The 24,809-nt window shown below is 40.7% G+C and overlaps 1 protein-coding gene across 6 annotated transcripts in view; it reads left to right on the top strand.

The window, feature by feature from the left end:
• Positions 1-24,809, top strand: part of LRBA (LPS responsive beige-like anchor protein) — a 361,620-nt gene that overhangs the window by 93,709 nt on the left and 243,102 nt on the right. For 5 of the 6 annotated variants that reach the window (XM_053403139.1, XM_053403142.1, XM_053403140.1 and 2 more), the window contains 3 exons: positions 7,869-7,947; positions 8,251-8,384; positions 12,143-12,204. In XM_053403139.1, coding sequence (XP_053259114.1) covers positions 7,869-7,947; positions 8,251-8,384; positions 12,143-12,204 — 275 coding nt within the window. The remainder of the gene's footprint in view (positions 1-7,868; positions 7,948-8,250; positions 8,385-12,142; positions 12,205-24,809) is intronic. The other variant, XM_053403141.1, reaches the window with a different exon arrangement.

Consider the following 24,809-nt stretch of genomic DNA (forward strand, 5'->3'; position numbering starts at 1 on the left):
GTTAGCTAAGATACATCACCTGTCTGACAATAAATGTTGGAAGTGTAAGGAAGCAGAGGGGACTTTCTTTCACCTCTGGTGGACATGCCCAAAGGTTAAGGCTTTCTGGGAAATGATTTACAATGAGTTGAAAAAGGTATTTAGGTATACCTTTCCCAAGAAACCAGAGGCCTTCCTGTTGGGCATGGTAGACCAGAAAGTGTTAAAGAAGGACAGAACTTTGTTTATGTATGCTAGTACAGCAGCAAGAATACTCATCGCAAAGAACTGGAAGACACAAGATTTACCCACGCTGGAGGAATGGCAGACGCAGTTGATGGACTACATGGAGATAGCTGAACTGACCGGCAGAATCCGAGATTTGGATGTAGAAACAATTGAGGTGGACTGGAAAAAGTTTAAAGACTACTTGCAAAAGTATTACAAACTGTATGAATCTTAAGACGGTGCATGATTTGAAAATGATACGCTTTAGCGATTATGATTAAGTAAATAGTAAACTAAGTGATAAAAGAGAAAAGGAGATAATATGAAATTGAACATGTTACGTTTATTTTAAAGGTATAAAAATTCTGACATAATATATTGAATATAGATACATAACATGTAAAAGTTACAATAAGGTATGACATAAGGTAACAAATTGCTGACATTGTTAATATAAAGAACGCAGAATCGGAAGGGGTGGGGAAGTCCAAGTTGGGATTTTTGTTAAAAAAAAAAAAAAAAGGTTTCTTGTAAACTCCTTATTTGTTTGTAATGTATAAAATTTGGAAAGAAACGTAATAAAAAATATTATAAAAAAAAAAACAAACTGATAGTTTGGCAGTGGTGGCCAAACTCGGCCCTCCAGCTGTTTTGGGACTACATTTCCCATCATCCCTGACCACTGGTCCTGTTAGCTAGAGATTGTCAGGTGTGCATGCAGGAGCCAGGCCCTGTGACCAATAGGACTTTGCAGGACTGGGGCCTTCCTAAGTTTGTTCTGAAGAGGCAAGTTGCAGCCTCACAGGTGAAGCCAATTGGTAACTCACAGCACTTGGTGGCAAGAGCTGGGAAGGGATCTAAGGTCAGCATTTCCCTTTGGCTCTTTGCCACAGCAATACACTTCCTGCCTTGCTGCGTTTGGCTTCTTGCTTCCTGATCCTTGAACCTTGGCTTCTTGAGTCCCTGCTTCTTGATCCTCGGACCCTTGACTTCTTGCTTCCTGACCCTCGGACCCTTGGCTTCTTGACTCCCGGCTCTCTGACCCTCAGACTCTTGGCTCCTGACTCTTGACTTCTGGACCCCCGTTCCTGCTCCCACCCTGCCATCTTGCCCCTGGTCCTGACGTCACCTACCGGGACTTTGATCGCCCGTGAACCAGACCATGACAGAGTTGATGGGAGTTGTAGTCCCAAAACAGCTGGAGGGCCAAGTTTGGCCAACAGTGGGTTAGGCCAGGCTTCCTCAACCTTGGCCCTCCAGATGTTTTGGGACTACAATTCCCATCATCCCTGACCACTGGTTGTGCTAGCTAGGGATTGTGGGAGTTGTAGGCCAAAAACATCTGGAGGGCCAAGGTTGAGGAAGCCCAGGTTAGGCAGTTCAGTTGCTGAGTTATGCTGAAGAGTAATGATTGTGCCCCATAGTGTTTCCTTAATGTTGCCCTGCTTGCTTGTAAGGTTTTTGCAACAAAATAACGTTGTGCAGTTCTTGGTATAGAGAAAAGGATTTCTTTTTTTAAAGTAAATAATAATTTATCTTTAGTAGTTTAAATTTTTCTTTGTTTACTCCCTGTAGATTGGCCCAGAAAGTTTTCAGCAAGGAAGCCAAATCATTACTTAACTAGATACTCCTTTTAAAAAAGAAATCCTTTGTTTCTGATCCTTGCTGGACTTTGTTAGACAAGGGAGGCGGGGGCGGCTTTTTCTAGTAGCTGTAGCCTTGTCATTAAACTGCACATTAGGTATCACTTTTCTTTGCATATGTACATTCAAAGACATGCAAGCATTTTGGGAGCAGCACTTCCTTTTAAGGACAGTTTATTGCTAGAGACATTATTTGTTTAGACCCTTGGGGACCTTGAATAAACAATAAGCTTTCACTAGAAGGGTGCGAGACAGATGATCTATTTGCATTTTCTTTTATGTCCTTGCAAATGTCTGTAAAACTGTCAGTTTGAAGGAGCCAGTTTATCAGTGAAAGGATAAGAGAGATAAGTCACTTTGGTTCCACATGTTTGAAGTAGCTACCGCACTTACTTGCATGTGTGTTTTAGATGAAAACATGCTTCTGAAATGTCTCTTTTCCTCTAAATGCACAAAAGCTATCCCTTAAATGAAACCTGTAGTTGAAAACTACATTTAGTCCTTATCCAAAGAGCTTTTACATGAAGAGCTTTTATACTGCTTTGAAGACTTCTGTAGAATAACATGTAACTGGCATTTTTGTTCTTTGCCCATTTTTGAATTATCTTGAAGTTTGCTGAAAGAAATATGTTGCCTTGGATTACAGCTTTTAAAAAATTGAGATTATAGGCCTCGTTAGAATATTTGTTGTTGTTTAAAAGTGCTTTTGGGGAAATTTCCCTGATGGACAACATTTTATTTTCTTGCTATCAAAAAGTAAGAGAGACTGTCCAACAGTGACTTACAATTCAATTTAAGAAAAGCAAAATCACTAATCCACAAGCATGACACACATGGATTTTCCATAAAAATCATTTGCTATGTCCCCCCCCCCCCCAGTTTGTGTAGCATTTCTTTGTATTCAGCTTAATTTGATGTAATCAACCTCTCTTTAAAGCAGATGGTTGTTTTCAATTGTTCTGGCTAGACCAGTGGTTCTCAAAGGGTGTGATGTGCCATACTGGTGTGGCAGGAAAGGGTGGCAATTGTGGCTGGAAGATTTAAGGACAATCAGTATTATATTTTGGGAATGATTCATGTTCCTATATAGCTGCATTGTTTTATACTTTCTGGATGTCCCATGATCCTATTATAAAGTAGTTGTGTTCTATGTTATAAATCTAACACTTCTAGTTGTTGTTTCCTTTTGTTTCCCATTTCTTGTCAATAAAAATATTGGTGTGGCACGAGCAAATTTTTACTCTAAAAGTGTGGCTCAGAGAATTTTTTTTGAAAACCACTGAGCTAGACAAACCAGTGCCATTATTGAGATAACTAGTATAATTCAGTGATAATCATTTAAGATCACTGCCAAGATGCAGGCCTTGATTGGGGGCTTACTTTGGGGATGAGACGATTGTGTGGACTCTCCCTTTCCAAGGTAAAGTACAGATGAGTTTCACTTCTGCATTTATTCAGCTGATTCTAGCTGCATGGGAAATGTAACTTGAAGCAGCATGTGCCACAATAAAAAACTTAATTTTTGCTGGAAGTGTGCCAGGTTTTCTATCATAAACCTATTTGTTCAGCTAGTTAGAGTAACTAAAAGCCGTATTGCTTCTTCTGAATGTCCAAAATCAAGGGCTGATATTTTAGATAACTTAACATTATTTCTTTTAAATTTATAGTTATATCCTGATGGGTCAGGATTGTTAACAACTAAAAAACCTGAAACCCAATAAAACATATTTTTGGACTTACTGGCTTGCCTTCTGAAATGTGTGGTAATATCTATATTTGGCAAATTAAAAAACATTTTTAATGCTACTGTTGAAATTTTCAGTCATTTACTAGCATTCTATCAATATTATATGCTGACTATTTCAGATTTGTATTTTTGCACAAATGTTAGAATACACATAACTATTACTACCACCTCTGGCATGGTCACAAGGAGATTGGAAAGTTTTGAATTGTCTTAGATTAACTACAGTTTAGTGTGTTAAAAAAGGTAAAGGACCCCTGACAGTTAAGTCCAGTCGCGAACGACTCTGGGGTTGTGGCGCTCATCTCGCTTTACTGGCCAAGGGAGCCGACGTTTGTCCGCAGACAGTTTTTCTGGGTCATGTGGCTAGCAAGACTAAGCTGCTTCTGGCAAAACCAGAGGAGCGCACGAAATGCCATTCACCTTCCCGCTGGAACGATACCTATTTATCTACTTGCACTTGACATGCTTTCGAACTGCTAGGTTGGCAGAAGCTGGGACTGAGCAACGGGAGCTCACCCCATCGCAGGGATTCAAACCGCCGACCAAGCCCAAGACTCAGTGGTTTAGACCACAGCACCACCCGTGTCCCTAAACTGTGATTAATCTTAAGTATGGTTAGTGAAAGCAAGCCTGCTTCAGAAACTAGTTGGCTTCTTTCCACTAAGCATAATTAACATTAGTCATAGTTAGCCAGGTTTGGATGGCATGAGAAACTGTGATTAATTAAAAACAGAAGGAAAGTATTCCAATCTCCTGATGGCCATGCCAGAGGGCAGTAGGGAGTGTCTGAGCCAGTGGCTCAAATAGATGCATTAGGTGATATTCAACTAAGTTTTACTCAGAGTAGTGAAATCAATGGACTTAACTTAGTCATATTAATTAATTTCAGTGTTTCTGAGTAAAACTTAGTTGAATATTACCCATTGTTTAATTGCTAAACTGCATGTTGGCATTGCATCTAAGTCAGCCTACCATGTTGCCGTCTACCGCAAGCAGAAAATGAGCACAACTTTCTACTTAGACTGACTCAGATAAGGGTCTGGGTGAGGAACAATTGAGGGAGAAGGGTATGTTTAGCTTGGAGAAAGAGAAGACTTGAGTAATGGTATGATTGCCATCTTCAAATATCTGAAGGGCTGTCCCATGGAAGATGGAGCAAGCTTGTTTTCTCCTGCTCCAGAGGGTAGGACCCGAATCAATGGATTCAAATTTACAATAAAGGAGATTCTGACTAAACGTTAGGAATAACTTTCTGATGTTAAGAGCTGTTCAACAGTGGGATGGACTCCCCTGGAAGGTGGTGGACTCTCCATCATTGAAGGTTTTCAAGCAGAGGTTGGATGGCCATCTGTCATGTCATGGGTGCTTAAGCTAAGATTCCTGCATTGCAGGAGGTTAGATTAGATGACAATTGGTGGCCCCTTCCAACTCTACAATAATACAATTCATTGTACCTCTTTTTATGGATTCTTCACCTATAGATTCCCCACCTATTCACTGCCATTTACTGTGACTGGCGTTCTTCTACTCATTAGGAAACATGGCAGCAAAAACTGGGGCAATGTTATCCACTGACAGCAGAACAAAATAATGGACAGAGCCTCAAATAATAATTAGAAACACATCTCAAGCTTTGTGTTGTCCATCCATCGTATGTTGGACAAATAGAGGCATCCTATTTTGATAGTTCAGGTCACTATGGAATTGGTCTATTCCCACCTGCGCCCCAATATTTGAAGCTTTAGCAAGGTTTCATTCTGCTACATGCTTCAGCCCCTCCAATTACTATTTGATACCTGGCAATTATGTTTCTGAGGAGCAAACAAATTTTTAAGATCACAGGTGTACTCTTATTGGAACAACTTTATCTTATTCACTTTGAACAAAAATACTAGTAGGTTTTTTTGAGGTTATTTCCTAGCCCTGCTACATAGAGGCTACATAGATAGCAGTTCATACTTTTTGTCAAAGTTAGCTACCCAAGGTGGTTAGGAATACTTTCTCTTTGGAAGAAAACAGATTCTTTGCCTGATAGTGCTTACTCTTAAATTTTGCCTGGGGTTAGCAAGCTCTAAACAAATAGGATCCCCAAAACATTTCAAGTTTCCAAAGGAAAGAAAAAGAAGGGGGACTTCTTTCTTCCTCCTCTCCATCTTTCCTCTCAAAAGTGCAACTAGCATGATAAACTGTTAAGACGCCATACATCGTTACTTTTTCATATATCAGTCCAAGGTACAGAAAAGGTGTTAGGACTGTCTCACATTTGGAGAACCACTGTTCCAGGTCTATATTAAGAATTAAGCTATGTTGTCCACACAATAGCAAACACATGTGTTTGTGTATGTATAATCGTATGTGTGTGTTATACTGTGTGCCTTACCCTACATGTGCCCACTCAACCGCTTCGATTGGCACAACTACAGGTGCCACATAATACCTGTTCTGCATTTGTAAGAACTTGATTGTTTACTGTGGCAGCGCCTGCATTTTGGAACTACCTTCTTATTGAGATCAAGCAGGTGCCTTCACTGTACTCTTTTTAGCACCTACTAAAAACATTCCTGTTTAGACAAGCCTACCCAGGTGCTTAGAAAAGTTGACATCATTTTAATCAGTTTTAGTGTTTTAACTTTTGTATATTTTAAAGTAGGGTTGTAATTTTCTATCGATTGTACTGTTTTTATCTTTTATAAACTGTTTTGAGGTTTTCTTTTGTTTTTACAATCAATCGGTGTATAAATGTTATCAATCTGTCAGTCAACAGTCTCTGACCTGAAGGAAGAGATGTTGGCATGGATGCTTCTGTTGGAAAGTCCTGCAAGCTTTAGTGGAAAAAATTATCTCAGATTTTAATATTATTATTTATTAAATTTGTATACCACCCTTCATCTGTAGATCTCAAGGTGGTTCTCAACATAAAATTATAATATTTGTTTGTGTGTGTGTGTGTGTGTGTGTGTGTGTGTGTGTGTATCTCACATAATGAAACTAAGAACAATAGCAAACCATTATTCCCCCCTCCCACAGCATCTGGCATCCTTATTTTAGCCCTTTGTTGTGTCCAAAAAGTCAGTGACCTGACTTTTCCTGATGAAATTGTCTCTTGCATTGTATCACCCTTCTTTCCCAACCCACTCCTGACCCCAAGTTAGACTATTTTTCAAAAGATATATGTGATGGTGGACATATTTCTGAAGCACCACCACTGAAGGCTGAGTGCCTAGAGATGGCTGCATATGGAATGCTAAAGAGGTACTAGTGTCGTGGCAGGTGGTAGGGTATGCAACAGCAACATGTTTGCAAGTGTTATCCAGGATGTCTTCATATTTATTGCTGACCTTGTTTCAGTGGTTTGGAATTTATAGTGGTTCAGGCACACTTCTGGCAACATGGAGGACTGCTAGTTGATTTGCGGTGGACCATGTAACAGAAGTGTACTGCAAACTTGCTTAAAAAAAGAGAAAAGCCTGTACCCCACTTTGTGAGAGCGATAGGCCTCTGATACACAAGGAACTTCATTAAGCAGCATCTTTGCAACAAATGTTGCAAAGCTAGAGAGGGAGCTGTGTAAATCAAATAAAAATGTGAGAATTAATACAGGTAATATCAAGCCCACATGTGCATTTTGGGGGCATTCATTGAGTGAAAGCATGGATATAGGGTGTGTGACCTGTCTGCTTCCTGTGCAGATACAGACAGGGCATAGCTTAACCCTGTCAAGGAAGTTGATCCCAACAACCAGATCCTTACCTCTCTTACTTCCCATTTGGAGTGGTGGGTGGGACCACTCACCTGACATTACAACAAGGTCAGGTGATGTGGTGCTTTGAATCTGATTGTTGGGACTTCAAAGCACCACAGGGTTATTCATAAGGGGCTTGCAAAGACTGTTGTTCTCAGAAGCACTATACGTGATACATCTGAAGGACCAATCATCAGCTAATAGGCACTTCAGAAGCTCCTTTTGGTCCAGGTGCCTTTTAACCTTCCTACATCATATGTGACTTCAGGTGATTGGCAGGTGGGCATGGCTTGGCCATAATGGCCTGGTTTTCCACCACTGATGTACATTTTAATCACTGGTATCTTGAGCTAAAAGGATCTTGGATAATAGAACTAATGAAGATCTCTGCTTAAGGCTGTGGAGAGCTCTTACCACAGGGTACTGTCTCAGTAAACAGCTCTGAATTAGATGGACCCATGGTCTGAATCCATTTAAGGAAGCTTCATATGCTAATACGCTATCTAAGCTCTATTAAAATCTTCTGCAGGCAGTGGATCGTCAAATTCAAGATTACCATCTGTTCCTACAGTTTCTTCTGTGCCTGAGGATTCTGCTTCAAACATGAGGTATTTTTTAAATAACTTTTAACTTTCTTGAACCGGGGTGTATCACTTTCCTATTTATTTAAGTAATTATGGGACTCACTCTTCACTTCGGAGTGGATTGTGCTCTTTCATTTGAGGTCAATAGGAAGTTTTAGATTTCTATCACTACTACTGTAACTTAAAAAGAAATAAAGCACAGTGGTGTTTAGCAACTGGTTTGGGAACTCCTGTTGATGCATTTTGTACTTTTGTGCACATAAATTCATATTCTTGCAGCATTTTAGCTTCCTGGGGTCCCCCTCTTCAACCTTGTCAATCTCTTAGCATTACAGAAAGGCTTGAGCATGCTTTGGAAAAGGCTGCCCCACTTCTGAGAGAGATATTTGTGGATTTTGCTCCTTTCCTGTCACGTACTCTTTTGGGTAGCCATGGGCAAGAGCTACTGATAGAAGGTACAAGTAAGTTCCCCTCTTTAATTCCTTATAAGGTTAAATACTTTAATATTTAAAAATGCAAAAAGGATGAAGTTTTAATGTTACTTTTTATGTAATGGAATTCTTTAAGCATTACCCAAATCACACTAGAATTTTCCTATTAACTTGCTTCTATGATATTCTCTTATCTAAATCGTAGGATTATTTTTCATCTACTATGGGTAGGATCCCCAAAGGTTGATATGTATATATGGTGATATATACATATTGGAGTTGTCATTTCCCCCCCTGTTCCTGTTGCAGACCCTCATGCTACATCAAATACTAAAAAGGACAGTCTCCAAGAATTAGCCTTTTTGTAGGGTGTAAGGGTGTGCATTAAGAAAGCTGGTGCTGAGAACTCCAGTGTACATGCACAACTACCTGTCTCCCAGTCTTTCTTCCTTCCCAGGAACTTAAATGCCCTGGTTCTATCTGATAAGCTGTTCTTCCATCCACTTCTCCTTCTCTAATGCTCTTTTTAAATTGGTTCTTCTCATGGCCAATCCTCTCTGTTTGTCTCCTTTGTTCTCCTTCTCTGCCATTACTCCATTAAATCAAAGATGTAGCCTATTGTAGCTGCATTGGCTTCATGTTACAGCCATTCTAGACTCAGAAGGGCTTGTATACTTCACCAGTTTTGTTTAACAGCCTGGTTCTCAGTGTTTCAGGTTGAGATGCCCTTGCCATCATTCTAGGTGTCTTAGTCACTGATGGGGAACATCTGACCCTCCAGATGCTCTTGAGCTTATAACTTCTATCATCATGCTGGCTAGACTGATGGGAATTGGAGTTCAACATCTGGACGGCAACAGGTTCCCCATCCCTGCTATAAGTTGTAGGAGGTAGGAATCAGAACAGTATTGGGTGGCATTAGCCTTTAAAAAAAGGGGGGCTATCATTTTTCAACAGACATTCATAGGCAAAGTTTAGCAAGAATTCAAGTTCACTGGTAGACTAGAATTTTTGTTGAACTTTTGCCTTTGACTGAAGCACCTTATCTTTATCAATGCCATAAATAGGATATAAGATTAGATTAAACCAGTTCTTCTATTCCTTTGTGACTATTGAATAGCTTAGTGCCTTTTAAAGAGCAAAATTCCTTCTTGCATATGATGGCATGGGTTCTGTTCTGATTTTAAAGGGGGGGGGGAATGTATTTAGCATTGCTTGTCCAGCAAAAAGTCTGTATGATCTAGATGCGCTGTCAGTTTCAAAGGTTGAAGCAGCCAAGTGTATCAAGTTGATCAATGTAAGGTACTGTATAGTTTTAATATCAAAGAGGCTGAGAGCAGGTTCTCTTCAGTATTTTGCAGATTGAATGAATAAGAAAAACTTCGTGCAAAAAAAAGTTCAAGAGAAGCAATTTGTAGAGTAGAAAAACATGAGAGGGAAAGGCAGTTTCTAGAGAAACAGGAGAGCAGGAAACACACAGTACCCTTGAACATCTGAGACTGATTTGCACAGAGAAACTTGCCTTATAACAAAGCGGGCAGATGGTGGTCTTTTGCTGGGCAGAATTAAGATAGAGTATTAGGAGGCAGAAATGATTTGTGAACTAGACAATTTGGTTTAAAGGGCTTGTTCTTCTCTCCTGGATTGATTCTTAGCATACAATCATTCACAGTGCTGATTTTCCCCTTTGCCCATTTCAATGCCCATTTTTCGTTTAGGTGTCTAGTTTCTGTGATTCTTCCAGTAACTTCTACCATGCCTCCGAATTAGAGCACATAACAACTTCCATGGGGGTAAAGTGAGTGGCACTAGATACTATGATGTGTTCGTAGCACAGATGTGGCACTCTCTTGTTGGAGAGGAGAACACTTCAAGGCAATTGGAAGTCCATTAGATCATAGAAACAAATATGTGGTTTCTCAGTACAGGCATATTTCACTGTGATGCATGTAACACACTTCAATCTGAAGCTCGAAAGATTTGGTAACAAAATAAAATTATGAAGGATTATGATTCCATCATAATTGGTTTCTTTCGACCATTTCACAGAACATGCAGTTATTATTTAACTAAGAATAGTTGAGGAAAGTGCAATAAAAACTGGCACTGGCCATTTTGAAGAAGCTTTCTTTACTGAGGCCTCTTTCAATGCAGAATGTCAATTGGTTTGCCCATTTTAAAAAAAAGTCTTAAAATGCTTTCCTGTGTTGTAAAATTCCTGAAGCAAGATTTTGTACATATCAAGTATGCTTTCACCTATTAGTAACTATGGTTCTTGGCTTAATAAACCATACTGTGCACATGCTGGTGCATGCAGCCTGATCACTCCGACTTTACTTCTTCCTTGGCATGAGCAATAAACAAACATGGAAGGGAACAGCTAAGCATTCATCTGAACCTGGGATCGTGCCTTGCTCTGTCCTAACAATTGACAGCCAGTAAGCCAACAACAAATCATGGTTTAAACCTGTTTAGCAGTTGTGGTTTCTTAGGGCACACAAACTATGATCCCAGGTTTAGATATAACACTAAGCTTTCCCTACTTTGCTTACCTACTCACACCAGGGGAAGGGAAAAGTACTAGTGGTCATGCTGCGTGTACCAGCATGCAGCTCATGCAGTTTAGTTTAGGCCCTTGGCTTACTGTTATGTTTGAATGTGGCTGTTGTGGGTATTTCCAGAACCAACGTTTGGTTCCTGAATAAATTTCAACAACTGTTTCGAATACAGTACTAGTAGTTAAATTTTACAGCAATCGTCTTTTTGAAAAGGTTTGTGTATTTCAATGTGTGATGGTGAAACAGATGTGCAGACTATATTATATTGCATTGTGAGTGGCGAGTTTCTGGTTTTATGTTTTTAGGTATGGTGCTTACAGTGGGAGCTACATTGTTGTGACATCTTGTTTAGAAGAATATGAGTAAAAAGGTGCCTTACAGCTTTAGCTCTATTGACTTTATATTTTTCTAACCCACTAAATGCTGAATATTGCTGACTTAGCTTTTCTAGTTTTATTAATAATTGATCTGAAAGAGGAGCAAAACCAAAACAAAACAGTTCTCAATATGTTGAAGCACAGGTTAATGACTAGAAACTCTACCATCTTAGGCTGTGATAACACCTTTTCACATTATACTAGGAAACTAGTATGAAGTGTGAATTGCTAATAATAACCAAATTAGTTTATAAACTAATCACAAATGTATAGGTACTGCTTGCACTCCCCTCCCCCCTAAGGTTTAGGTGAGGGTCAAGGGTCAAAGTACTAATAAGAGTGTTTGGGATGTCTGCTGCCATGAAACAAAATGGAAACTTGATTGATAGCTGGAGGGCTGAAGGGAGAGAGCTCAATGGAGAAAGCAAAGGTCATAGAGCCATTTCCCTTCTCTGCATATATAATGATCAACCCACTCCAAGGTGAAGAAATGTAAGTACTATAAATCAATATACCATATGCTATGTATGCGTTTATTAACTTGGAACACAAATATTTATGTAATCTCAGCTAAATAGCTCCAAGGCATCATTTTATATCAAAATACTGCATGGCAGTGATTAAAACTGGTGCCTGCTTTTAGCATGTTTTATACTGATATATTAGGATTGAATGCTAAAACAAATTGAAGCTGTAAGATTTCTCCTTTTGTTAATATAAACCATACTGACAATACAGAGAGAATACTAACAAAATAGACTCTTGGGTAGGATTTCCAGGAGGTACTAAATATGAATTGCAACATAAACCCAAGTAGATCACTATATATCTTTTCTATTTTCTTTTTCTTTAGGTTTGGTGTGCATGAAATCTAGTAGTTCTGTTGTGGAGCTGGTCATGCTACTTTGTTCTCAGGTGGGTTACAATTGATTTGAGAGTGAGTTGCTGCTAAAAAAAAATCCTTTACAATTGCAATTATGATTTGGAGCAGTAGTCTTTGACCTTTCTGGATTCACCTTTAACCCTAGCCTACATCATGAGGCCCTGCTTTTAATTTTTTTCCATATATGACTGTCTTTTCTCTCTCTGTCCTCGCCCCCCCCCCCATATTTTGCTTTCTCTTAAGAAAAAGGTCCAAAATGCATAGTGGTCCAAAAAGCATCCTTATTAGACTGGGGTATGACCCACCAGCTGAAGATGAAAGCTTTACACGAACTAGTTTATCTCATGTGATCAGTTGGATAATGTCCTAAAATTTTGGTTTCCTTAACCTTTTCCAGTATTTTAATAATGGTCCATACATTGGATTAAGTAACTTTATATTTAAGCAGGTAAATCTGTGAAATAAAGGTTTTTGACATGGATTCAGTATAATTGTATTTCAGATATGTTGGAAGAAAAGGTTTTGCCTTTTTGTATTTGTAAAAAAACTCTAAAATATATAGTGCTCCTTGCTGATCATTTTTTTATTAGCTTGAGGAAAAAACTGAACCACAGTTGCCATCTATTTGAATTTTCTGATCTGTGAAACACAGTATGTCTGCTGCTCTGAAAAGCAGTGTTACACTTCACTTTGATTAACAGAAAATCTAATCTGAAAAATTAGAGTTGTCAACAAATAATAGTATGTAGTAGATCAAATAGCACTTTACTCATCTCCTAGTTTTCTCCATTGTAATTATATATGAGGTTTCTATCGAGCTTTTCTTTTTGGCATTTTAAAAATGATACCTTCCTGGTAGTAAATTCCCCTACTTAAAACTTTAAAATAGCCTTTTTTAATGGGAAGGTTATTGGTCTAGAGGTCAAGGGTTTTGACCCATTTCAAAACCTTTGACCTTCATTTAAAGCCCTTATGGTTTACTTGCCTGACGAATAAGGATAATGTAAAATTAATGTTTTTTTTACATCGATTTATTCGTTTTAGTGCTTATATTGCCAAATGTATTTAGACTGTGCTGATGGACATTTCATGAATACAAATGAAAGAATCATAGAAGGTGTGAAAAATCAATAACCTGCATTGACAATAAAGTGCAATAAAAACAATTACTTCTGGAGATTACACCTAATGGATTTTTGCAGTGAACTAGTGAAGAGCCAGTTATGTTTCTAGTTGCCTTATTATTCAGCAATGTAGTCAGAACCATGTTGACAGGATTGCTTCTTCTTTCTCCTCCTCCTCTTCCTCCTCCTCCTCCTCTTCCTCTTCTTGGAATGCATATAAGCTTGCAAAAATCTAGAGTTTTCATCCAATTTCAGTTCTTGTTTTCCATGATACGGTTTGTTTGTTTGTTTGTTTGTTTTTAAAAAGGTCATCTTCCGAAGTGTAGATATACTACTTGAAATGCGTTTTGAACATTAGCACTCAATGCATAAAATTATTTGGATTAAAATGCTCCTTACTGTATACTGGAAATAATAACAAAAGTTTCAGTTATGTCCCCTTTGTTTCTTGGCTCAAAAAAGCAAAACGAAGTGTACCTTGAGAACTGCTGTGTGTCTCCACACTGGATAGTGTTGGTACTGATGCAATCTAAAATGGAATAAATGACATGCTCTAATGTGCCTATTTGTCATACATGTCACAGTGCTGTTTTAATGGTAATCTAATGTTAGAATACGGCAATGGTTAGTTGAGTTGGTAGCAGTGAAACATAAGGTTTTATATGAAATACTTGAAATAAACCAATACAGCAAACCAAACCCATAACATCCTTTCATACCAAAGAGTAGCTAAAATATTTTGTTGACTGTGCAAAAGTGGTGTAAGAAATCAAATTAGCTCCAGATGTATACAGATTTGATCTGGGGTGATAATTACATTTTTCACTCTGAATTTTCCTAATTCAGAGAGGTCAGTATGGCAATCACAGAAGTGATTTATTTTCTTAAGAGGTAAACTGTCTGTTGCTACATGAAAGCTTGAGAGATATGAAATTGAATTTCAGCTCGACATTTTACAGATACTGGAAGGAGATGGGGTTGAGTTTGATTGATTTTTTTTCTTTTTGTGGGACAAGGGAGGGGGGAAGTGAAGCAACCCTCTTGCTAAAAGTTTAATTAATTTTTTAAGAAGAGATGGAGAGGAAGGAGTGCCAAAGATCGAAAGATCAGGTCAAAAACTAGTTTTTAATCACATAAATAATACAAAGTAGTTACAAATAAGCATCTGCAAGCATGATTTAAAACTTTACAAATTTGTTGGACATGATGCTAAATTAGATCTCTGCTTTGATTAATACTTTTGTGATATGTACCTAATATTAATCAGTAATTCTCTCAAAATATTATTTACTCATACCTATTAGTCTTGTTTTACTGTTAGGCTTTGTCTGACACATCATTTCCCAAATACCAGTGGTTTGAGAAAAAAATGTTCATTATTTTGACAAGGATTAAAAAAGACAAGACTACAACTTTTGTTGAGGCTCTTGTAAGATTATTCTGTATTGTAGTACAGTAAAAAAATCCATTTTGTTCAGCAGTATTTTGCTGCCATATGTTTGACCGGTATCTTTGGAGTGTCTTAGCTCCCCCCCTCCCCGGGAGGGCAAAATTTCAAGTTGTTTAACATAGTATTGCTTTACTCTCCCTAACAATCCAGCTGAATGTACAAAAATAACCCAACATCCTAAAGCAGTTTTTAAAGTGACATTCAGTTCTGACACTGAATACTTACCTTCATATCTAACTATTGCAACATAAGGAATTCTGCATTTAATATTAACAGAAAAGTGTTCCTGCTTATTTGACATTAATATCATTTTTGAAGGACTCAGCGTTGCATTCAAGGCCACTTTATAAAAGCATTGTGTTGCTCATCCTAATTCAGTCTGACATACATTCCAATAACACTACCTCCCCTCCAGAGTTTAAAGCTAAATTTATGGCTGAGCATTGTGAAGTGCATCATTTAAAAATGGTTTCAACCCAAAACATCTAATAAATAAATAATGTGTATGGCTACTCAGTAGTAGACTTTCCAGACTAGAAATCATTCCATCGGATACTCAACAGTCCACTATCGTAGAGGGCTGTCAGATAAATCTTATAGTAGCTGCATTTATGTCCTGTAAATCACATGTTATTGTCTGAGCCTTCTGCCAGGTCATCTATTCTTTTCCCATTTATCAGAAATGCATATAGTACATTGAAACTAGAAATACCATCTAGTCTGGGCCCAGCTTCCTGTCCAAGTAATTAAAACAGCCAAAAGAATGAAATCCTCAGCATCGTGTTACTTTTAAATGAATCAAGCCCTTAATGTATGTAGATCTACTTCTTTGCTACTGTAGTACACCATTCTTATATAAAGGTATTGTTAGATTCTATTTGGAGTAAAAACACTGCTGGTTTCTGTAGGTTGCACATACAGATTCAAGTGCATGTAAGTGAACATTCCCATGTGCACAATGATTTATTTATCAGATCTATTAACTGAGCTATTTCTCTGAATTAATTGTACTGAAGCTTATTAAAATTCAGTCTTTTAAAATACTCTCTGCTCTAAAATATTTGTGTTCGATGTTGCAGATCAATTTGTATTTTAAACCCTTTTTTGGGAGAGGATATCAGGTGGTGCAAATGACGCATCCAGAAAAGGCTGTGAGTTCTGCCATCCTATCTGTATCCTGTTCCTTTGGATTAAAATTATTATTTTCAGATTACTTTGAATTAATAGGTGAAAATTCTATGTAGCTCTTACAATTGCAAAAGAAAAGACTTTTGTATAGGTGGTGGAAGAGCAAGAACCGTCATGGGACTCTCATGTAAGATCAGCAGTTTTGCTTCAGATGATCTGATTTAGAATAAGCCCTCAACTTTCAGCTATAAGAAGTAAAATCCCTGCTCCAATAGACCCATTTTTTAAAAAATAAATAAATTTCTTGTATCCAAGTTAGGATTATGAAAACTTACTTACTGCACGAAAAGGAATCAGAAATCTGCACTTAAATGACTCCTAATAAAATACCTTGACTATCTGGCATGCTGCCTAGAAAAATGTGTTTCTCAGGTTCCCTCTGAAATTACCTGTGACTTGGTGTGGATACACCTGTAACTTAAAAGAAACATAGTGATAAGCTAAGGTAGGGTTAGGCAACCTAAGGCTAGATGCAGACAAATCGCCTTCCCAGTCCGGTCTGCGGATGGTCCAGGAATCAGCGTGTTTTTACAAGAGTAGAATGTGTCCTTTTATTTAAAATTCATCTCTGGGTTATTTGTGGGGCACAGGAATTCGTGCATTTCTCCCCCCCAAATATAGTCCGGCCCACCACATGGTCAGAGGGACGGTGGACCAGCCCATGGCTGAAAAAGGTTGCTGACCCCTGAGCTAAGGTACTTACTCAGGGCAAGGCTTTTGTGATCTATTATACTTATCTGAGTAGCCTAATTGCTTACAAGATCTCAACTCAAGGGGACCCATATGCAACTTTCATGTAACAATCACATCATTGAAATCTTGGGTATGACCCATGCGGCAAGCATCCAAACCTTTTCAAAACATAGGTGACTGCGAACTGTAGAGAATAAACATTCTGAGAAGCATTTCCTTTGTCTGGATAGTTAATTTCAAGGTTCACATTGCAAAATCCATGTTATATTATCCCTGGGTTGAAAGTGAAACTGTCCATAGAAATCAATAAAGAAACCCAGGATTAGGCTATAGTTCTGATTTGTTACTAGAATGTTCACCCAGAAATGAAAAGTGGTAGCAAAAGGACAATTTCAAATTCTTGTAACTTAAAGTCTTATTTAGCAAGAAGCTGTGTGCGTTATGTGGGGTTTGGTGCATGGCACATCTCCTGCTCAATCATACATACTTAAGTCATTGATTTCTCTGAGAAATGCTTCCAATAAGAGGGCTGTTGAAATGGGGCATTCAGGACATGCCATTCTCATCTCCTCCCTCTCCCTTTATATGCTACAGACAATCTTTTACAAAGTCGTAACTTACTTACTTGGATAACTGCTATGTGGGAGCTCCTATATGTTTCTGCCTCCACTGCTAAACCACTTACTTGGAAAATAGCAGAGTTCAGTTTCTTCAACATTGGACAGGAATGGGAACCTGTGACCCTACAGATGTTGCTATACTAAATTCCCATCATCTCTAACCATTGACCATGCTGGCTGGGACAGATGGGAGTTGTAGTCTAACAATTATTGGAGGGCCGCAGGTTCCCAACCTGGCATAGCAGAGTATCAAGCTGGAAATAAAAACTCCCTAATTTATTTAAATGTGTGGGTTTTTTAAAGGGTTTATTATAAACACTGCTTTCAAATTCCGGGAAAGTCTGTGGAGGTTGAACAGAAATGCCATGTTTATAAAGCAATGACGCTGATTTGGAAATTCAGATGGGTCCTTTCCTTCTCATGTTTGAATTCCAAAAAGATAATTACTCACAGTGAATTATCGTAGTGACGTGAGCACGACTTCCTCTCTGTTTCACATTGGAATGTAGGAATCTCAGTGCTGTCAAAATCACTCCAATGGGGGCTGGGAGGTGCAAAAAAGTTTCTTGATCAAACATAGAGGCACCAAGCACATGCAGCCTATTTGCTTCTTCTTCCAACTTGCAGAACATTCCCACCCCCATGCCCAAAAAGAGAAAACTTTGATCCTGAGGGAGAAACATACATTTAGATTCATCAGAGTGAAGATTTTTCTAGACTAGCCTAACTGGTCTGAACATTGTGTAGTGTTCAAGATAAGACTCTCTATGCTTAAAGGATGTTGAAGATCATCTCTTGAACACCAGAAACACTTATACATATGAAGTAACATATGCAAAACAAAGCAGTACTTTAACATAAATTACAGATATGTAGTCCTGCTGTTTGGTGTGCGCACACATGCTTCAATTTCCCTTAATTATTTTAGTGACCACACTTGAAAAATTGCATTATTCTAATATATATAAATTCAGTATTTTCAGTAAGGGGTTTTATTTGATGGGGGCGGGGGCAAAACAGCAGAGCAATTGTAAGTTAAAGTATCCCACTGCAGATGTTAAGAACTAAAAGGTCATAATTTAGCTGCAGAAGCAAGGGCCCCGTCCTCCCCCTCCAACCTCAAGGCATCCTATTGCTTCATTCGCACACTAGGACTTAAAAAACCCAACCATTTAAGGTGAATTTTGTGCTAAGAGAGCACACCCTGTGGTTTGGCAGTCTAGTCAGAAGGATGATACCATGCTGGTTTTCTAACTGGATCTTTGAACAATATTCTCATGGGTGGTAAATGTAAAACAAAGTAATATCAACTGGCACTTAATTCTGTGAGCTCCCTGCTGATTGGGCTAGGCAGTGAAATAGAGCTCTTCCTGACAGGAAGTCAGCCTATAAGTGTGGAGACCCCTGAACATAAAGTGTGCTTTAATTTGAGAACCTGCTGTTTTACAGCTTTTCTCTTTAATTTGAGAGCTTAGGAAAAAGGGGCTAGACTAGGGGAATGGATGCAAGCTGACTGGCCGTAGGATAGAAAGTCTAGAGTGTGGTAGCAATTGTGTGCTTTTTACACCAATTATAAATGTGGGAGCAGTTATTTTGAGGCAATTTAGATAGTTTCTTGCTACCAAGGCTTGATTTTAAACCTGATACTGCAACATATAAATCACTTACCTGTGTAGGCTTTCCACACAGATGGCTGTGTTTAAAAAGTACTTACTACATGCACTAGCCTATACATGTTCAGCTTTAGCATGCTACCATTGTGTCTGCCAGGCTCACAGATTGCTGGCCTATTTAGGATGCTTACATATGGGACAGCAGACATGGTATGTGCCATTTTAAACTAGAAGCTGGCAGTGCAGAGCACTGGCATGGGCAAATGAAAGCTGTGTGGCAGGTTTAAATTGGGCCTTGCAAGAGTGAATAGGCACTGTAGTTACAGTGTCTGATTTTGAGAGGACATTTTCCCTCATAACTTTATTAGTGATATGATATCCAATATTAGTTGCACTCAGAGCAGAATGTTTGTGTTCAGTTTTTGGCGTCCAGTTTTTGTTTTGTTTTTGAACAGAGAAGAGTTAATATTTAATTCAAAAGAGGTGTCTGGCCAACTTGATTCTCATGCCAGTTTTAATACTAAGCGTGGTTAATTACTTTGGTTCATTTGCCTACTGATTGCTCTCAGGTGGTCACTGTTGCCATCTGTTTGTCTCTAGAGACAATGCGGTGTGTCTCTGGGGGTGAAGTCAACTGCTGTGTTAGCAGCACTGGGCTGATCTCTCTGGAGCAGAAGCCTGGGCGGTGTGTATGGAGGTTATGGGCTGCCCAGACAACAATTACCCACTCTCAGTTTTGCTGATGTGGTCCAAAGGAAAGCAGAGCAATATATTTGGCACCAGCTTGGTTGTAGGCAGTGCTCCCCCCCCCCGAAAAATAGGTGCTGGTACTCATCATGAAGGGAAGCGGGTGGTGCTGTGGGTTAAACCACAGAGCCTAGGGCTTGCCGATCAGAAGGTCAGCAGTTCGAATCCCCGCAATGGGGTGAGCTCCTGTTGCTTTGTCCCTGCTCCTGCCAATCTAGCACTTCAAAAGCACATCAAAGTGCAAGTAGATAAATAGGTACCGCTCCAGCGGGAAGGTAAATGGCGTTTCTGTGTGTTGTTCTGGTTCGCCAGAAGTGGCTTAGTCATGCTGGCCACATGACCCGGAAGCTGTACGCCGGCTCCCTCGGCCTATAGAGTGAGATGAGTGCCAAAACCCCAGAGCCGTCCACGACTGGACCTAATGGTCAGCGGTCCCTTTACCCTTTACCTTTACTCATCATGAAGTTGCTACAGTAAGTGCCACACCTTTTAACAACAACAAAAAGAGGTGCCGGTACTGCATACCTTTGAGTACCCCCTGGGAGGAAAAACTGGCTGTAGGAGTTGCCCAATGGAGATGTACAAGGTGCCATCCAACCATCTTAGGGACTCCATTCCCGATTTGTGCAGGGTTTGCTCTGTTAGGATATTTCCGTTCCACCTTAAAAGGGAGCAGGATGTTTGTATAACAGCCTGCGTAAGTTCCTGTCTCACAGGATGTTTATGTTGTAAGTTCGTTTCGTTTCTGTCTGTTTTTCCTGAGCAGTCGGAGCAGACGGTCATGTCTCCTTTGTTCTGACCAACGCCTAATAAACTGTAAATATGCATGTTCTGCTCTCATGCTTGTGCAACTTTTTGCTGTGTGAATTCTGCTGTCAGAGTGTGCACTAAGCCTGAGGCTTAGTGTCGCTGAATTGCTGATATTGCCTGACTACGGGAGGTCGATGGATCGTCCGGCACCGAGCTTGGGGGCTCAGATGGATTCTATCTCCCTGGCAGTATCCCAACAACAGGTTTCGGGCCCAGATTCACGGCACTTGCAGGAGAGTAAGACTGCGACAGACTGCTGAGGTATGTGTGGGAAAAGCGAAAGCAGAGGCTTTTCTGTTGCCGCGGCAGCCTCTTTGATGTCCGGCTGGCCTAATTGGCCTGGGAACCGAGCCAAGCAGGCTTCGTGATTTATGGGTGCCAAGATAAGGAGTCTCTGAAGTGAAGAAGACTCACGGCTGGCGTTAAGAGGTGGAATGGAGTTTTTCCAAGCCTCTGAAGCTGCTGAGTGTCCAAAGTTAAATCGGGACAATTATGAGACCTGGGCAAAATGGTGTGAGAGTTTGCTGCGTCAGTTTGGAGTCTGGCAAACTGTCAGTGAAGCCCCTCCAGTTCCTCTGACAGGGAGATGGGAGGCTCAGAATTCGAGAGCCATAGACGTAATAGTCTTGTCCGTCTCTCTGGAGGAAATTGCTACGCTAGCTGGCAACACGACTGCACGTCAGATGTGGAATGCTTTGAAGATAGCCCATCTGCCAGTCATCCCAGCCCAGAGTTTGACTGCATCGGAGGTCCTGGCTGTTTCCCAGAATGCGAGTGAATGCAGAGATGCCGAGGGCACCGGTTGCAAGCTGCAGGGGGAGCTGACTGTGATGTCATCCCAGGCAGCATTCCAGCCTCCAGAGGGAGCCAAGGAGTCGGCAGCTGAGAGCTCTGTTTCTCGTGAGAACCAAGGTCAGAGCCTTTGCAGAGGCCGGAAGACCAGACGTAAACAGAGCAAGATGCTTGCAGGTGGCCAGGAGCGGGGGGGGCAAGTTGCAACAGCCCACGCCAGTGGAAAACAAGGCTATGTTTGCTGGCACAGCTCCACCAAAGGCTAAAGGCACGTCTGATGGCCAGGAGCAGGGGGGCAAGTTGCAAAAGCCCTCGCCAGTGGAAAAGAAGGCTATGTTTGCTGGCACAGCTTCACCAAAGGCTAAAGGCAAGCTGCAAAAGCCCACGCTGGTGGAAAACAAGGTTTTGTTTGCCAGCAAATCTGCTTCGAAGGGAAAGGCCAGGTTTATTGTTGACTCTGCGGCCACGCGCCATCTCGCCAAAGACCGCCATCTGTTTGTCTCCTTCACACCTCAAGATGGAGAGGTCCAGCTGGCTGATGGAAGGACTTTGCAAGCTACAGGAGTTGGGACTGTGAAACTTGAAAGTCTGCATACTACCATTAGTAATGTTCTTTTTGTTCCAGGAGCTGTGGACAATTTGATTAGTGTACCACAGCTGACTGGGCGTGGTTTTGAGGTTTCCTTCAAGAGGACTGTCTGTGTCATCAGAAAAGGCAAAGAGGACATGTGGCATGCAAAGTTGATGGATGGTTTGTTCTGTCTAACTTATGATGACAATGCTGTTATATCTAATGCTGATTCTTGTTGTGTTGCACAAACTAACAAGGTTCTTCATGCAGGATGCATTCACGATGCACATCGCAGATTTTGTCACCTCTCTTGGCAAGCGCTAGCCAAGATGCCTGAGTTGGTTGAAGGTTTGGACATCAAACCTTGTAAATATCACATGAAATGTGTATCTTGTGCAGAGAACAAGGTGAAGGTTGCTCCAAAAGGCAAGGAGTCTAGCAGGCAGGCTTCCAAACCCTACCAGCTAGTTCACGCAGACCTGGTTGGGCCTCTAGCGCCCTCTTTGGGAGGAGCAAGGTACTTCATGGTTCTAATTGATTCTTTTTCCAGGTACATTCATGTGTTTATGCTCGAGCAGAAATCGCAAGCATTTCCTAAGTTCAAGGCATTCTGTGCTTGGTTGGAGAATGCTCATGGTAAACGTATTGGTTGTCTGTTTACTGATCGAGGCGGGGAGTTCACTTCTCAGCAGTTTGAAGCTTTCCTGACTGAGAAGGGAATCCAGCATGACTTGTCAACGCCTAGATCGCCATGGATGAATGGGCTTGCGGAGAGAGCAAATCAAACGTTGCTGCAAGGGATAAAAACCTTGTTGCATGATGCCAATCTCCCTGAGAAGTTTTGGGGGGAGGCTCTGGCGAATTTTGTTTATTCTTTTAACAGGAGACTGTCATCACCTATTGGTTGTACTCCCTATGAGAAGATGTATGGGAGGAAACCTAATGTCAAGCACTTGAGAATCTTTGGTTCTGACATGTGGGTGCACACCCCACAAAGCAACAAGCTTGGGAAGCGTGGGGCACATGGTTTGTTCATGGGGTACGAAAAAGGTGCATACAGGGTATGGATGACTAACTCTAAATCCATTAAGTTCACAAGGAGTGTTGAGTACAATCCTAAGTGGGGGGAAAATGTGGGAATTTTCCAGAGTTACCCAGAGGAGGATGAAGGTGATGTGAAGAAAGCAGATCATGCTGAGAAAGCTGAGGAAACTGAGGATGATGATGATGATGATCAGAGTTCGAATTCCAGTTCAGTGGGCGGCGCTGCTGCTGCTGTCAGTGACAGTGATGACACAGCAGACTACAAGAGCGCAAAAGCCTCAGTCAGACCATCTGATGAGTCTGACAATGAACTGGAAGAACCACTGTTCACCATTGGTCGTTTTTCTCCTAAGAAGGAGGAGATGAGTCCAGAAGACTTGCGTCTGGTTCGCAGGTCTGAAAGGGCGACCAAAGGCAAACCTCCAAAGAGATTTGCTGATGAGTTTGCTAAGACGGCAACTGCTGTTCTTAGTAGCTCAGAGAAGGTGTGGGAACCTTCAAGCTTCAAAGAGGTCCAGGAGTTAACCTCTAAAGATGCTGAGCCTTGGCTTAATGCCATGAAGGCTGAAGTTGATTCCTTAAACAGGAACCAGACTTGGGAACTGGTACCGGTAGTCCCAGGAATGAGACTGGTTGGCAGCAAATGGGTCTTCAAGGCCAAGACAGACCAGAATGGCAAGGTTGTCAGACACAAAGCCAGATTGGTTGCCAGAGGTTTTTCACAGGTACCAGGACAGGATTACCACGAGACCTACTCACCCACGGTCAAATATGAGAGCATTCGGCTGATGCTCAAGATCGCTGCGGAGGAGAAAATGCATGTTTCCCATCATGACATAAATACAGCTTTTTTGTACGGGATTTTGGGGGAGGAGCTGTACATGCTTCCACCTGACGGGATGCAGATACAGAAGGGAATGGTCTGTAAACTGAGGAAATCCTTATATGGTCTCAAGCAGAGTGCCAGGTGTTGGAACACAAAACTCACTGAAACATTGCTTTCTCTAGGTTTTCACCAGGGCAAAGCTGATCCATGTGTGTTTGTCAAGGAGGAGGGGCAAAACAAACTGTATTGTTTATGTTTTGTTGATGAAGGATCTTGGTGAGGTATCCAACTATCTTTCTCTGCAGGTGGAGAGGGACCAAGCAGGTAATTTTCTGGTACACCAAACACAGAAAATTACTGATGTATTAACCAGGTTGAATTTGGTTGATGCAAACCCAGCAGACACACCGATGGTGACAGGTTACCAGGTAGATAGTACTGCTGAAGCGTTTTCTGACACAACGCTGTACAGATGCATTCTAGGCAAGTTGAATTTCATTGCTAGATGTTCGAGACCTGACATTGCTGTAAGCACTAACCTGCTTAGCAGACATGCTAACAATCCTACTGTTCAGGATTGGAAAGCTCTGAAGCGCATAGCCCGGTATTTGAAAGGGACTATGCACTACAGGCTGAGGTTCACCAGTCAGAAGACTGGAGGTCTTGAAATCTTTGCAGATGCAAGTTTTGGAAGTGACACCACGGATGGTACAAGCACTTCTGGAGTATGCTACATGTACAACCACTGCCTGTTTGACTGGTTGTGCAAAAAGCAGACGACAGTTAGCCTAAGTTCCTGTGAAGCAGAACTCAATGCTCTGTCATTTTCACTCATGGATTGTGAATGGTTGATGCAACTGTTTAAGGACATTGGGGTTTCTGTGAAATGTCCTATACAAGTGTATCAAGACAATAGATCTTGTTTGGCTTTGCTGAACTCAGAGAGTTGCAAGCAAAGAACCAAGTACTTGCAGATTAAGCTACATCGTGCAAGAGAGTGTATTCAGAAAGGACTCATTCAGGTGTCCTACATGCCAGGAAATGAAATTCCTGCTGATCTGTTGTCTAAGGTTGTTAACAGAGAACAACTGAAGGTTTACGCACAAAGGTTGCAATTGGGTTGAACCACAGGTACTACTGGTTACACGGAAAGGGGGAG

The sequence above is a fragment of the Podarcis raffonei genome, chromosome 9 (assembly GCF_027172205.1).
Source record: "Podarcis raffonei isolate rPodRaf1 chromosome 9, rPodRaf1.pri, whole genome shotgun sequence".
Classification (NCBI taxonomy): domain Eukaryota; kingdom Metazoa; phylum Chordata; class Lepidosauria; order Squamata; family Lacertidae; genus Podarcis; species Podarcis raffonei.